Source organism: Mesitornis unicolor, unplaced genomic scaffold (genome assembly GCF_000695765.1).
Source record: "Mesitornis unicolor isolate BGI_N332 unplaced genomic scaffold, ASM69576v1 scaffold2185, whole genome shotgun sequence".
NCBI classification, from domain to species: domain Eukaryota; kingdom Metazoa; phylum Chordata; class Aves; order Mesitornithiformes; family Mesitornithidae; genus Mesitornis; species Mesitornis unicolor.
Genome location: NW_010185953.1, coordinates 18,318 through 31,915, shown reverse-complemented (window position 1 = coordinate 31,915; position 13,598 = coordinate 18,318). Strand labels below are relative to the sequence as shown.

The 13,598-nt window shown below is 39.4% G+C and overlaps 1 protein-coding gene across 1 annotated transcript in view; it reads left to right on the top strand.

Annotated features, from left to right (window-relative positions):
- Nucleotides 1-319: 319 nt before the first annotated feature.
- The window catches only part of ABHD17C (abhydrolase domain containing 17C), a 28,861-nt gene continuing 15,582 nt past the window's right edge, over nucleotides 320-13,598 (top strand). Inside the window, exon 1 of the mRNA XM_010184971.1 lies at nucleotides 320-927. Coding sequence (XP_010183273.1) covers nucleotides 395-927 — 533 coding nt within the window. The 5' untranslated portion in view covers nucleotides 320-394. The remainder of the gene's footprint in view (nucleotides 928-13,598) is intronic.

The following is a 13,598-nucleotide window of genomic DNA, read 5'->3' as shown; positions in this document are numbered from 1 at the left end:
CTTTTGGCTGTGGAGCGCCGCGCTGAGCTCTAGGATTCGGGGATTTGTTTTACAAATATGTACATGTGATTGATTTTCTTTGAGGGGCTCCAGAGTGGTATTTTAGAGGGTTGCATTTACTGTAGCACTGGCTGTGGGGGTTTTAAGGGTTGATTGTACTTTGTTCAGGTTTTGTGGGGTTGGTTTATGTTCTGTTTATAAGTAGATCTTCAGGCTTTCAAGAGCTGGTCTGTTTTTGCTGAACTGTAGTTCCACCAAGGTTGTCGTTGTTTGCATTTTGGAAGGGCAGCTGGTAGCCTTGCAGGAAGGCACGCAGGTTGCGTTGGAGGAGGGCTCTGGGTCAGTTCGCTTTGACTTCTTTCCAGTATAGGTTAGTTTTTCTCCGGTGTCTCTGATGCCAGAACAAGGCCCCAGAATGAACGGTTTCTCTCTGGGCGAGCTCTGCTGGCTGTTCTGCTGCCCACCTTGCCCCAGCCGCATCGCTGCCAAGCTGGCCTTCCTGCCCCCGGAGCCCACCTACACCGTGCTGCAGCCTGAGCAGCAGCAGGAGGCTGGGGCGGCATCTGGGGCAGGGACCCCGACGGGATCGGGCACCTGCAGTCTGCACTTGAGCGAGCGGGCGGACTGGCAGTATTCGCAGCGGGAACTGGATGCCGTGGAAGTGTTCTTCTCCCGCACGGCTCGAGATAACAGGCTGGGCTGCATGTTCGTACGTTGTGCTCCCACTGGCCGGTACACACTGCTCTTCTCCCATGGTAATGCTGTGGACCTGGGCCAGATGTGCAGCTTCTATATTGGCCTTGGCTCCCGCATCAACTGCAACGTCTTCTCTTATGACTACTCTGGCTACGGGGTGAGCACCGGCAAGCCCTCTGAGAAAAACCTGTATGCAGACATTGATGCAGCCTGGCAGGCCCTCAGGACAAGGTAAATGGATACTGGGGACAAGGTATTTCTGTATCTCCGTTTAATCCTGGCAAGTCCAGGGTCTGCACAGATAACCTGCCAAGAGGTGGAGGGGAAGGGTTTGTAGGTGGTTTGAGTTATTTTGATGGCCTCACCAGATGTTCCTTCAGCAGCTACAATGCAGTTTGCTGGATGGCTTCATTCATTAAAAGGATGTGAAAACCTTCATCCGTGGGCTTTTTCTAGATTTTGGGGTTTACTCAGCTGTGTTATATGTTAGCCATTGCTTCACCATTGAGTATCTCCGTGTTGAGCAGGAGATAATGCACTGGTTGGAATTTGAGCTTGCGAAGATGCAAAAAGTCTTTTGTTTGAGACCTGCCCACCACTCTCTACACTTAGAGGTAACTTAGATGAATCAAAGCTTTGACTGAATTTGGCAGTAACCTGGGCTAGTGTTTACCAAGAAACTGCTGGTGTTCTGTGATGCATCTGGGGTTTCACGCAAGCTTGTGTGATATAGGCGTCTTTTGGCAACCAAACAACTGTTTCCAGATTGGGTAAGGTAGTGGAGTGGAAGGAAAAAGTGTTGACAGGTGGAAGTAGAGCTGGGTATTCTGCCAGGCGGAAATGCCGAAGTAAGTGGCATCCAAAGGGATGGAGCAGCAATGAGAAGACTCTGGCAAGGCGACACGGCCAGTAGGAACGGGGAGTCCTTGGCTTCTAGAAAATCCTGAACAGAGCTGCTGCCTCTGGCTCCTTGCTACAACTGATTGCCATTGCTGGGCCTCTGTTGGTGCTTCTGTCCACAGAAACAATGCGTTCCTCTTGCTGTTGCATAAGTGGTTCTTAAAGTAGGACGTCACAGAATGTACCCTGAAGTGGAGAGCTTTAAAAAGCTTAAATTGTTGCAGCAGGACAAGAGAGAAGAACGATAAACATTTTCTGTTCTTGGCGTTGGGGTTGTGTAGATGAATTTGGCATACGTGAAATGAGTATTTAATATCTATCTTAGGGATATGTGCCAGCTTCAAAAATAGTGACAAGAGTTGTTACTAATTTAGATAATTGGCTTTTCAAGGATCCAGGGATTGGTCAGTTGTGGAGCCCAAGCGGCTTTTGACATTGGTCTGCCCAAGTCAGGTTAAGAGCATGGGGGAGAAAGGTTTAGGGGCAAGTTCCCCCTTCTGGGCTCTGACTGGAGAGTAAACCAGATTTGGTGTTTGTTTTCCAGGGCACACTCTCTTGGGGGAAGGGGGGGGGAGTAAAAAAAATACATTTTGCTTGAATATAAGGAATATGTTTTAATGGAAATAAATAATTTTGATATGCTGTATGCAAAATGAATTACTAAATGCCACTGTTATGCACATGGATGATGCAAATAAGGTTTAAGGCCAGAAAAGTGCTGTGTCTAAGCCAAACCTAGTTAGCACTTGTCCTTCAGTTACTATGTTTTCTATGTTTCACTTAATGTTCAGTTGATGGTATTTTTTCATGTAAGCCTTGTAGAGCTCTGAAAAAGTGCTTTCACATCTGCCTGGAAGTGCTCCTGTCTTGTCAGACATTTAGTACGTGTTTAAGGTCTACATAGATCCAGAAATGAGGTGTTCCTTCACTTCAGTTTTGAGAAGCCTGACCCAGTAGCTGATGCCAACACCTGCCCAGCTTGCTCTGAGAGAATTTGGCTCCTTCTATTGAAGCGTGACTAGAGGAAGTTTCTAGTTTTATATTGCAGTCCCTTATGCAGTTTTACAAGATTTAGGTTCTGCTTTCCTCCTTAAGTTGAGGGGTTGAAATTTGTCAACTCTTAACTTTACCGTGTTTGTAGCTCCCACATCTTGGTGCTACCTTCAGAGTACCGTTAGAATTGTTGTGTTACATTTGGCTCTCAAAAATCTAACCAATGATATTATTACAGTATTTTAGGTGCCTAGTAGAGAAATCTGTTACGAAAAATTCATTGTTTTGTCTATTAACAGAGAACTGTCCTTATTACACATATGAGCCAGAACAGTAGTCTTTCTGCTGATGAATTCACTAACCAGTAGTGTGAACTTTACAAGACTGATAATTTGAGTCCAAGTGGCTCACAATTAAATGAAATATTCCACTGTAAAAATCCAAGTCTGCTTCTTGAGGTAAAATGTCATATTACACCATTTGTGCTGCAGCAGTTCATTGGTAGCTTCCGAGAGTTTGTGTATGCTTTCGCTTTTAATGCAGATACCTGAGACTTGTCCTGTAGTTATATGGTAGTGAGTTGTAACGCAAAGTAAAAAGTGAAATCTTAAAACAGGAGTGGTTCACTGTGCCATCAGAAGCATTTAGTTGTCTGTGATAAGTTCTGTGGGAAGCTGTTGCTCTTCTGAATCCACCAGATGTTCCACCTGGCAGCGGGAAGCAATCATTAAAATATTGGAAGTCTGAAATTCTTCCTTGTTTTGTTTTTTTAAATTGTGCCACGGCAGTACCACTGGTACTTAGCAGATATTAATTTATCAGTGTATTTTTAAAGTTGGCCAGTATAAGGCAGGAATCAACCCTACGCTTGGACAAAACAGATTGCTGCCAAATTTTAGCAGTGATGGTGAGCTGACTGGGATTGCAAACATGGCTATAAATTTTGACTGTATTTTTTCAAGGTACTGAAATGAGGATCTTGCTGTCACATACACATTTAGGTACCAAACCTTATATAATGAATGATTTTAAAAATGTCTTGTAAATGATGATGAAAAATTTGAGGTTTTTGTTCAATTTCAATTATTCAGCCTGACTTTGGAGAATCGGTGTCAACTGTTCTCCATGCTTTTAGTCTTTGTAAAGAATAACTTGTTTTCCTTAATTCTAATTAAATTAGTATCTCTCTTCACGAGTAAACTCTTAAATGATAATTTTACTAAGTTTTAATGTTAACTGTCTTTCAATTCAAGTAAGATGTTGACGTATAATTCTATTTCCTTGAAATGAGTTTTTATAAATGGCCTCACTGTAACAATGTTTGCGCTAGTTCCAACATCAACTATTAATCAGTAATTAGTTTAGGCATTTATATGCATTTATTTCCAGTTGATTAACAGATTTCCATCTGGTACATAAATGTTTCTGGAAAAGAATCTTCTGTTTCATTGCTTCAGATGACATTTTTTGTGAGTGTTTTATTTTAGGCAGGTTGGTTGAGATTGAAGAGAAGCTATATTGGACTCTGTCTTCTCTCATGGTCCGTATGGTTTTAAGTTGTTGCTTTTTATTGAGATGTGATTAACTCTAATCCTGATATCTGATTGACTTAGTACAACATCTGCACAGAATGCCTTGATTGTCGTCCTCCTCCCCCCTTTCCTGAATTCCACATGGGAAGGTTGAACTTTTTGATACTTTTACGTTAAGACAATGTACAGCACTTAAAAACAGGATACACGCTTAGGGTTTGGGTACAGTGCTTAAGCACAAAACCATGACTGCTTTGTTGACTGTATGCTATTTATATTAAAATTAATTTGTGTGTTCTCTAAAAATTTGGAAATCTGTGAAATGTTTTAAATTTCTAGTCATTTGGTGCCCAAATGATAGAAGGCACCATGTTCCCACTCTGCTTCTGTAGGAGAGTATCAAAAAAGAGCACTTATGAGTCCATCTTTTGCATATTGAAAGGAGATGAGGAAAATTAGTATGTAGCTTAGAAGAGCTGTTCTTGTTGCATTTAACAAAATATAGCTTGATGTTTTTTCACGGTGCACAGTGTAAACTATTATCTTCTGTTCCTGTTTGAGCTTTTGATAAATGATAGATGCTATTGTAATGTTTAAATCCTTCATTCTCAAAACCTGTGCATTTGAGTTTGTTTTTCAGTCTGTAGGAGAGCATTGATTCACTTCCATTTTTCATTGTGCTTCTTGGTCACTATGTCATGATGAAAGGAATTGAGTTATGAAATGGTATAGTAAAATGCAGGGGCCCTTGATCAATGGATAGCAGATAGTTTGGGATGTTTAAATAGCTTTTAAAACTGTTTTCCTCAAATTTAATGTAAAAAAAACCCCAAAGAACTTTTATTGTATGGGAATTTTATTATTTGTGGTGCTGATTGTCAGTCTCCTGTTATTGCTGTTTCCTTTGCAAGAGTCAATGGGAAAGTGTTACAGTTTTCATTTGTGTAAATTTAGGAAATGCACCTAATTGGATTAGACTAGAGTGATAACTAATCTTCTGAGCTTGTGTCAGTTTAGTTCATCTCTGTTCTGATTTGCTGAAGAGGTTACAGCTTTCTAGTTGAATGATAGCTTCAGGTTTTTTAGCTTGATTTATCCAAAGAGTTAATTTCTACTTTAATTTTCTTTACAACAGAATCTTCTTTCACTAGCACCATCTTTCTCTGCATGATCCAACCTCAGTTCTTTGGGTTGAATACTTAGAGACTTAGATTAAAAGTTCCCAACTGTATTCCTGACATGGCCAAAGGCAGTGCTTGGCAGTCACTATAAATGGTCCTGGAGTAACAGAGTTCCCTTGTTCGTGGTGGATTGTCATTGACTTTGATAGGGTATTTGCCACTTCCAGTTTTTTAATAATGTTGATAGAGAACAGGCTCTTTAAATAATCCTTTGCGGATATTCTAAAACTTATTCTGTGTGCCATGGTCAGTACTTCAGGAAAAACTGCATACAACTTTGCTCAAAAATAGAAACATACAGAGTAGTCTCCTGTTGTTGTCCATGCAGCGAGCAGAGATTAATTCAGATGATGAGCATCCCAGGGACAAATACCAACAACTGTTTAAAACAGGTGCTCTGATGTTCAAAGTTATTCAAAATGTTTACTGAGCTTTGGTGTCGTATTGCATAGTTTAGTCACTGAAGTAAAAGTAGTTTTGTTAAATATTTCCCTATGTCTGTCAGGACTGCAAGATCAAAGCTAGTTTTAAAAAAAGAGATTTTTCCACCGTCAAGACTGTTTTGCAACTAGTGTTACTTGGGGAGAAAAATAAACTGCCAAGGAGCCTTTGGCTAGCAGTGCTTGCTATCCTGGGTGTAGGTAGTCCTGAAATTCAGCTGCCTAAACTGGAGATGTTGGTTCATCCTGCAGTACAAAGGCTGTAGGACCTGGTTCTCAACATCGTCAGGTTTCCAGAGGCCCATGTTGTTAATTCCTGTGTGCTGAGGTACCTAAAGGCTTCTGTCTGCTTATGTGAAGTGTGCGAGAAAGGCAGATTTTTTTTCTCATTCTGGGTAAAGAAGTGTCACCTTTTGGGATTAAGCTGATGGTTGTTACAGGGTGTTTGACCTGTGCCCATCGCTGGTAGCAATTTGTTCCATTTGTTCTTAACAGCAGAGTATGAGCTGGACCGTGGCAGCCTCGGTGGTTTTGCTCTGTAGCCAGGGTCAATCTCCAGTTCATTGCAACCTCAAAACCAATACATCACTCCAAAATTAAGCCTTTATCCTTTGTTAGTTTGCTGTTTTGGAGTGTTTCTAAGTGCTAGGCTAAGTTTATACTAGCTCATTATTTGTGAACGTCAGTAAAAAGAGAAAATTAAAAATAAAGCAACAAGCAATGCTATCCAGGACTGTGGATACCTGTGGGTGTAGGTGGAGAACATTTCAAGCTGTGAAAGTGGGTTATCTGGCCAGCATTTGGTTTTGTGGGGAAAACTGACACTTCTTGAGCAAATGGATATTTGTATTTCCATATTGAATGAAGAAAACAGGTTCTCTCAGTTTTCTGTTGTGTGTTTTTTGTTTTTTTTTTGTGGTCCTCAGATGTTTCCTTGAGTGGAGATAGACTGTTACTAAGGCAGTTTGGAGCCTAACTTCTGTAGCATATGTCTGAATTTCATATTTCATTTTTATATGACATTTGCCTGGTGGAGAGGTCAATGTGATTATAGTAACTTTTAGACCCTGCTACAAAACCACTTTCCAGCAAGATACTGAGAAATTAGTTCTTGGGTTGTGTTCTCTGTTGGCTTTAAAGACAACAATCTCAAAATTATGTAGTACTAATAAATTAAATGAACAAATAGCATAGCTGGGGTTTTTTTTTCCTTAAAGCCAGTAATAAATTTGATGAATAACTAACATTCCCTTCTGACCTTCCTCAAAAATATAAATCAATTATAAGGTTGCATTGGAAGCAGTTGAAATGAGTCATAAATAAGCTTCGAATATGTTGTACCTCACATGCTTGTTCACATATGGGCTTGCTTTTGCCAGTTAGCCCCTAAAAAGGGCAGAAATGTTTCTCTGCTGATGGGGAGATAATTTTAATTGCCACTGCACTTGAGAGAAGGTGAAGGCACTTAACCTGTGTGCAAACTGAGGGGTTTCTTGTGCTCTCTTGGATCTAGGAAAAGCACATCTTTACCAGTTTTGAACACTGGTGTCTCTTGAGTGTCTCTGTTATTTTGAGCATGTAGTCACTGTTTATATTTGATCTGCAATAGAAATGATTAAGGATTGCTTTTTGTCCAACTCTAAAAACTTTGTGTGGGCTAAAATACAGCAGGTGGACAAACCTCTTGTACTTCTAAGAGTACTTGGATAGTGGATAATTGGGATCACTAGAGACTGGTACTTGGGAACTGAATAAGCAGTTGCAGTGACCCATTTGCTACTACTTCATCTTGACTGTCCTGCTTTCCAGTTTTTGGATGAATGACTTGCACTTGTCTCGCATGCTCAGCCTGACATCTGATGATGGAGCTGAATTTCACTCCTGTGCTCTGTTGGTGTGGGTTTTTTAACGTGTCAGATTTTGTGAGCGATGGAAGTGTGTGATTGTAAACCCAGGAAGCTGTGTGAACACAGAGGAGTAAAGGTGATTTTGATAGAAGGCTGAGAATGTAGAAGGGGGTGAATAGTGCATAGTGTCAGCTAAAGGACTGAGGAACATCCTTGCATCCTTTATTCCAAAGGCTAATTTGAGAAAAATGGGTTATTGTGGCATGTTTGTGCATGAAGCTGTGCTGCCCGTGAACAATCTCAGAAAGGCACAAATGTAGGCCAGTTGTATGACAGTGTTATACTGGCATTATCTATATCCATGTTTTCTAGAATATAGAAAATATTGTAGAATATTTTAACCACTATGTTAGCTTTGTGGAACAAAGCTTCTCCTATTGGCATTAATCATTGTGGCTGGATTTCCTGACCATGAAACCAAATAATTCAAAGGCACAAAATAGTGCTAAATGGTAGGATCTGGCTCAATGCCCACCCACCTTCCCACCCTTAGTTTCATGTCTCCTGATGAGCACAATCACCTCTTTGGGAAAATCCCTACAGTAATGAAATAAATCTGTAACATCTCGACTTTCAAAAAGGGAAATTCCTTGTGGGTTCACAAATGAAGAGGGATGTTGATGAGGTTTTAAGTCGGTACACTTGCCTCAGAGTCCAGAGGGAAAAACTGAAATTAGAAGTAATCTCAAAGTATCGCCTCTGAGGTTTTTTCTGTATTGCCAATTTGTTAGAAAAACTTGATGTATGTTTTTATGACAGTAATATTATTTATTGCTGCAGTGTCTTGAAATTTTTTCTAGATGAAGATTTTTTTTCAGCTCTTAATTTGAAATTAATTGTTGGTTTAGGAAGCTTTGGACATCCTTTTAGGAAGACCTGTGTCACTGCGCCTGATTAAAAAATCCTACTTACGTATAGAAATGTTCCTTTAAGAATTTTGACTCTTGTGAGCCTTGTTTATCAGCCAGTTCGCACTGCTGAAACAAGCTGCGTGTATCAGTGTCTGGCAAATAACCCTTCTCAAGGCATGCAGTGGCAGCTGGTAGAGCAAAGAGTTTTAAAATTTGTTTGATTCTTTTTTTTTTAACAGGTCATTGCCAAATTTCTTAAGATTCCAGTATGTTAGACCAGTTAAATTTAACCCTGTGGCATGGCATGACCACTTTTTGTGTGCAGCAAATGAACAACTGTGGAGTAATGGATAATGGGATCCAATTTTGAGACCAACGTATTTCTCAGGAAAGCACCCTTCAAATAGTGTGACTTGAAATGTTTCTCCTATAATAAGGTTGTTTAGAAAGGACTTTGCTCAGATTATAGGATCTTTCTGGACATTACTTCTCTCTGGCTTTTAGTTAGCTTTGCTTCAGAAGTTCTCAGAGAACTTGAAAAATAGTGTTCAATATCAGCAAAGAAGCACAACCAACCACGTAATTTTTTTTCAGTGTTTAGATAAACTGAGATAAGATTCAGATTATTTTATCATTATTCCATGAATCTGAATGGCTATTTATAATAAATTATACAAGGCACTTTGTCTTAACTATTACACTCTGCAATAAATTGCAAGCCTTAATTATCTGCAAAATAGAAGAGAAGCCAGTGGTCGTATGGGGGTAGATTTCTGTCAAGCATTTTGCAACCAGAATGGTGTACGAAACCATCTAAAACTAAAGGAAATTTTGTGTAGTTAACTTGCTGCCTTAACCATTGGACTGGTTGGTTTGTACAGATGTTCATCTTTGTCCCCTCTCTGTAGCATCTTCCCCAATGTCTGATGAATTTATTTAAGTGGGAAGTTGGCTGCATGTCAGCCTGGAGAAAATGCCCTCGGTTTTTGAAACATGTTCTCCGGGGAAGATTTACTGAACTCTTCTTCCCTGTGCTACTTGTTCTTTATATCTTTGTTTCTCACAAATGTGTATGTTTTGGTGTGTTGGTTTGGGTTTGATTTTTGGTTTTTGTTTTTTGGTGTTTTGGGGTTTTTTCTTTTCTTTTATTTTTTTTTTAGTTGAAGCAGCTAATCCAGTATAATATTTATTCTGGAGGTGTTCCCTGGACAATTCTTACCTTGAGGCAGCTGGTCAAGAGCCAGTCAGTTTCCTCCTTCCCCAAAGACTGGAATGTACCTCAACTTGCATATTAAGTTGTATTACATATTTTCTTCATAAAATTTTTTGTTGTTCCCTACAGTAAAAAGCTTGTCTGTTTTTTTCTAGTAAAGCATGATTTTTAGTGTGTCTTAATACTACAGAAAAAAAAGGTAGTGTTTCAGTCTGGGTATGAGCATCTTATCAAGTTTAACCAACTGTAAAAGTACCAGAGTTGGAGGAAGAGGTGGGGCAGTGTTTCGGCTACAGTTTTGCTATTTTTATGCACACTGGTTTATGAATGTGTAACCTTTGCCTTAGACTGGTTAATAATTACACTGTGACTTAGCATACATTGCAGGCATCTGTGTCATGCAAGAAGCACCCTTTCAGGAGTCAGTACAGTTGTTTGAGACATTAAATGGTGTTTTAATCTTACGCCTGACCTGTGTGCCTAAAAGATTTTGGCATTTACTGAGTCTCTGCCAGCTTCCAGACTTGTTTCACTGATGCAGAAACCCTCTGTCCCCTCCCCTGAGCTCTTGCTAATTATTCAGGTAATGTGATGTTCACTTCTAAAGCCCCCTGTGCGTAAAAACAGTACAATTAGTTCTTTCTGTTGTTTTTGAAATTTGTGCTAAAAATCAATCTGATAATGCAGAAACTACTATCTGTGAAGGAATACAGGCACAAATGTAGTTGTCTTTCAAAGAAAAGAAAAATTTATTGCAAGTTGTATTTGCATTAACAAAGAATGAAGTTGATAGAATGTATTTGAATGTAACTTGTATCAGAATTTTTGATGTGAAAGATAAGATTGTCATAAATCCTCAGTGTTCACCCAGTTCTGTAGAGGGTGGGAGGGTTGTAAAGTCTCCTTCATTGATTGAGTTCTGTCCTGAGACTAAGCAAGTGGTGCCAGATACACCACCCTTCCCAATTGGATGTCCTTCTGTCAAAGCTCATACAAGGTCTGCAGACCATTTTGCATAGAGCATTGAACGGACACTATTGATATAAATAAGATTTGGCACCTTCCAGTTATTTCAGGAAATTACTCTTTCCATCCAAAGATCCACTTTAATAATGTTCATAATGAGGCACATTAAACCTAGGGATCTTGGATGTTTCTTACCTGGATGTAGTTCTAAGCGTTGCATTTCAGCAGCAGGAGAAAGTGAACCAAAGATTGCTACTCTCTTTGGTTGAACATTCAGAGCCATTTTCTCTTTTTTTTTTTATTATGAAATGAGTGTTAATTTAGAATAAAGGAAGCAATGTTAGCTTAAATTTAGCTGATTTTATTACTGGGATTTTGATGGGGAGAGAAGGAACTCAATTTGGCAGGCACTGTTTGTCATTTGTTACTCTGCTTTTCTTCCTTCCAGTATTTCCAGTGCTTCTGGGCAGTAGTCTGATGTGAACGATGATTTTCCTGCTCTGCACTCCAGAACTGAGCAGAGATTTGTCTTTGAATTTTAATTTTTTTTAATTCTTGTTCAATATTTCTGTTTTGCTGCTGTCTTGGAAGCTGTGTGACACCAGGAGAAAGGAGTACACTAATCTTTTGTAAAATGTAACTGTGTGCAGAGCTAAATATGAAAAATATGTGTTGGATGAGAAGACAGCAGTAACTTATAACTAGAAGTGCCTGTGTCATGAAGTGGTGAGCTGCAGAGAACCTATGTAGCCAAAATGCTACTATCCAAATTGGCGTTTGGCCATAACATAGACATTAATCCACCTACCTTTCCAAGCACTGCACTGTTATCTGTTATTTCAAAAGCAGAAACTCCAGCAGTACAAGACTTCCTTATGCTCTGCTGGTTTATTACTAGGCTGTTAACTGCCAGTGTGACATGCACTGGATTGCTAACATTTTTTCCTGCATAACCAGTTGTTCTCTGGTGATACTGCAGTCGAGTAGGGAGCCTGCTTGCTTTACAAGCACTGCAGCTCAGACAGGGGCAAACAGAATGCTGAATAACCCCAGGAACTGTTTCTCTTTTCCCTTTTATCTTTTAATTTTCTAAGATGTGTCTGCAGGTCAGTTGCTACCTTTAGCATCAGCTGAAATAATGCACTTAAGTGATTGCATTAGCAGTTGTCCTTGATTCACTGCTATAGACTTCTGCTACTTGTGGAGTAGCTAACTTAGTTTGTAACCATCCTTTTTTGGGAGGTGAAAAGTTGACTAGCAAGAAATCTTTCACCAAGAAGACTTCAAAAGCAATTGGCCCCATTAACTTGGTATGTTGGCAGAAAACAAAGTATCCAAGCGTGCTGTTTGATTGTTGTTAAAACGTCTTGACTTGCACAATGTGGGCAAAATGTCTTTTACTCCATAGAAGCTCAGATCATGCCAGGTAAGACACCTGGATAAGCTGCACATGTACATATGACCTGGTTTCAGGACTTAATTTTCTGATGCAAGTTTAGGAAAGTTATGAGAAAGTTAGTACATTTCTAAATGCACAGAAGTACTGATTCAATTTCTTAGGTTAACATTTGTTACTTTAAAATAGATAAAATTTACTGATACTTAACGTTGTTGCATTTAATTAAATGCAAACATCTGTTTCTGTGATAAATGACTCTTTTTGTGCTATGTTGTCGAAAGTTCCTGCAGAGCACAAGGCAGGTTTCATGAGCACTTCAACTGATGTGTGCAGGGAAAACTTGGATTTTGTGCTAAATTTTATTGTTCACCATTCTAAGTAGTATTTACTGGGAGAAAGGAGGAAGGATTTAGGCCCAGAGTTTGTGATGATAAAGGCTTTGGCTAGGAAATTTGATTTTTAAGCCCTGAACTAGTTATCTGTGGTCTGCTGTTTTAGAACATCTGGTGCTGTTAATCCTGGTGATTGCTATATATTTTTTTAATCATCTAAGCTTTATATTGACTGTTACTGAGGCCTGACTACTCAATGTGCTAAAAGTTCATTAAAAAAACATGCACGAGAGGAAAACGAGGTGTAAAATGGTGCAGGTTTAAATATTGGCTTGATAATGTATAGATTTTGTGGAGCAACAAATCTTTAATCTTGGTAGACTCAAGTCAGCCCATTTTTGAGCAACAGGAATGGAAAAACTTGAGGGTGCTTAGAAAGAAAGGAATTGATGAGCATGAATTAAAAGTGTGAGTGCCGATATAAAATGGTGAGAAACAAAGAACACTGAGATTTTCTTATTTCTGAAAAGATGCTGGAAAAATATTTTCTAGTAATAGATTGCTTTCATGAGATGACAGATTAAAGTCTTCTTCCATTTGGCAGGTATCACTCTTGGTATTCATTAGAATATTTAACGAATCTAGCTGAAAATGGATTATTGAGGGAAGGCAGAAGAGGCTCATCAGGAGAGTGGTGTTCCTCTGTGAGGCTGGGAATTTGCCACTTCTTTGAAAGCAGATGCTTAAGTTCATATAGAGTCACTCTGTAATAAAGCTCAGCATTTGGAGCAACTACAGAATTGGTATGTTTTCTCCACTGATCTAGGGCTGGGGGAAAAATAGAGGTTACAGTGTCACTTACCCAAGTAGGATTTCTTCCTATTTATGATTCACAAGACATGTCAGTGCAGAGGAAGCACCAATTGTTTTGATTTTTAGATCAAAACAAAATACTGCCTTTCTTCTCTAAATCTGTGGAAATGGTTACAGCAATTCAGAGAAACGTGAAATATTTCCAGAGAATTAAAGAGGGCTAATCAAGCAGGATGTGTGGTCTCCTGGATAACATAGGCCATGACGTTTCTTCACTTGACTTCTGCATAGAGCCCTTCAGTGTTTATGAGATATTGTGTATCTCTGAGAAGCCCAGTCTTAATGACTTTGCTCTTCTACAGTGCTTGAGCATAT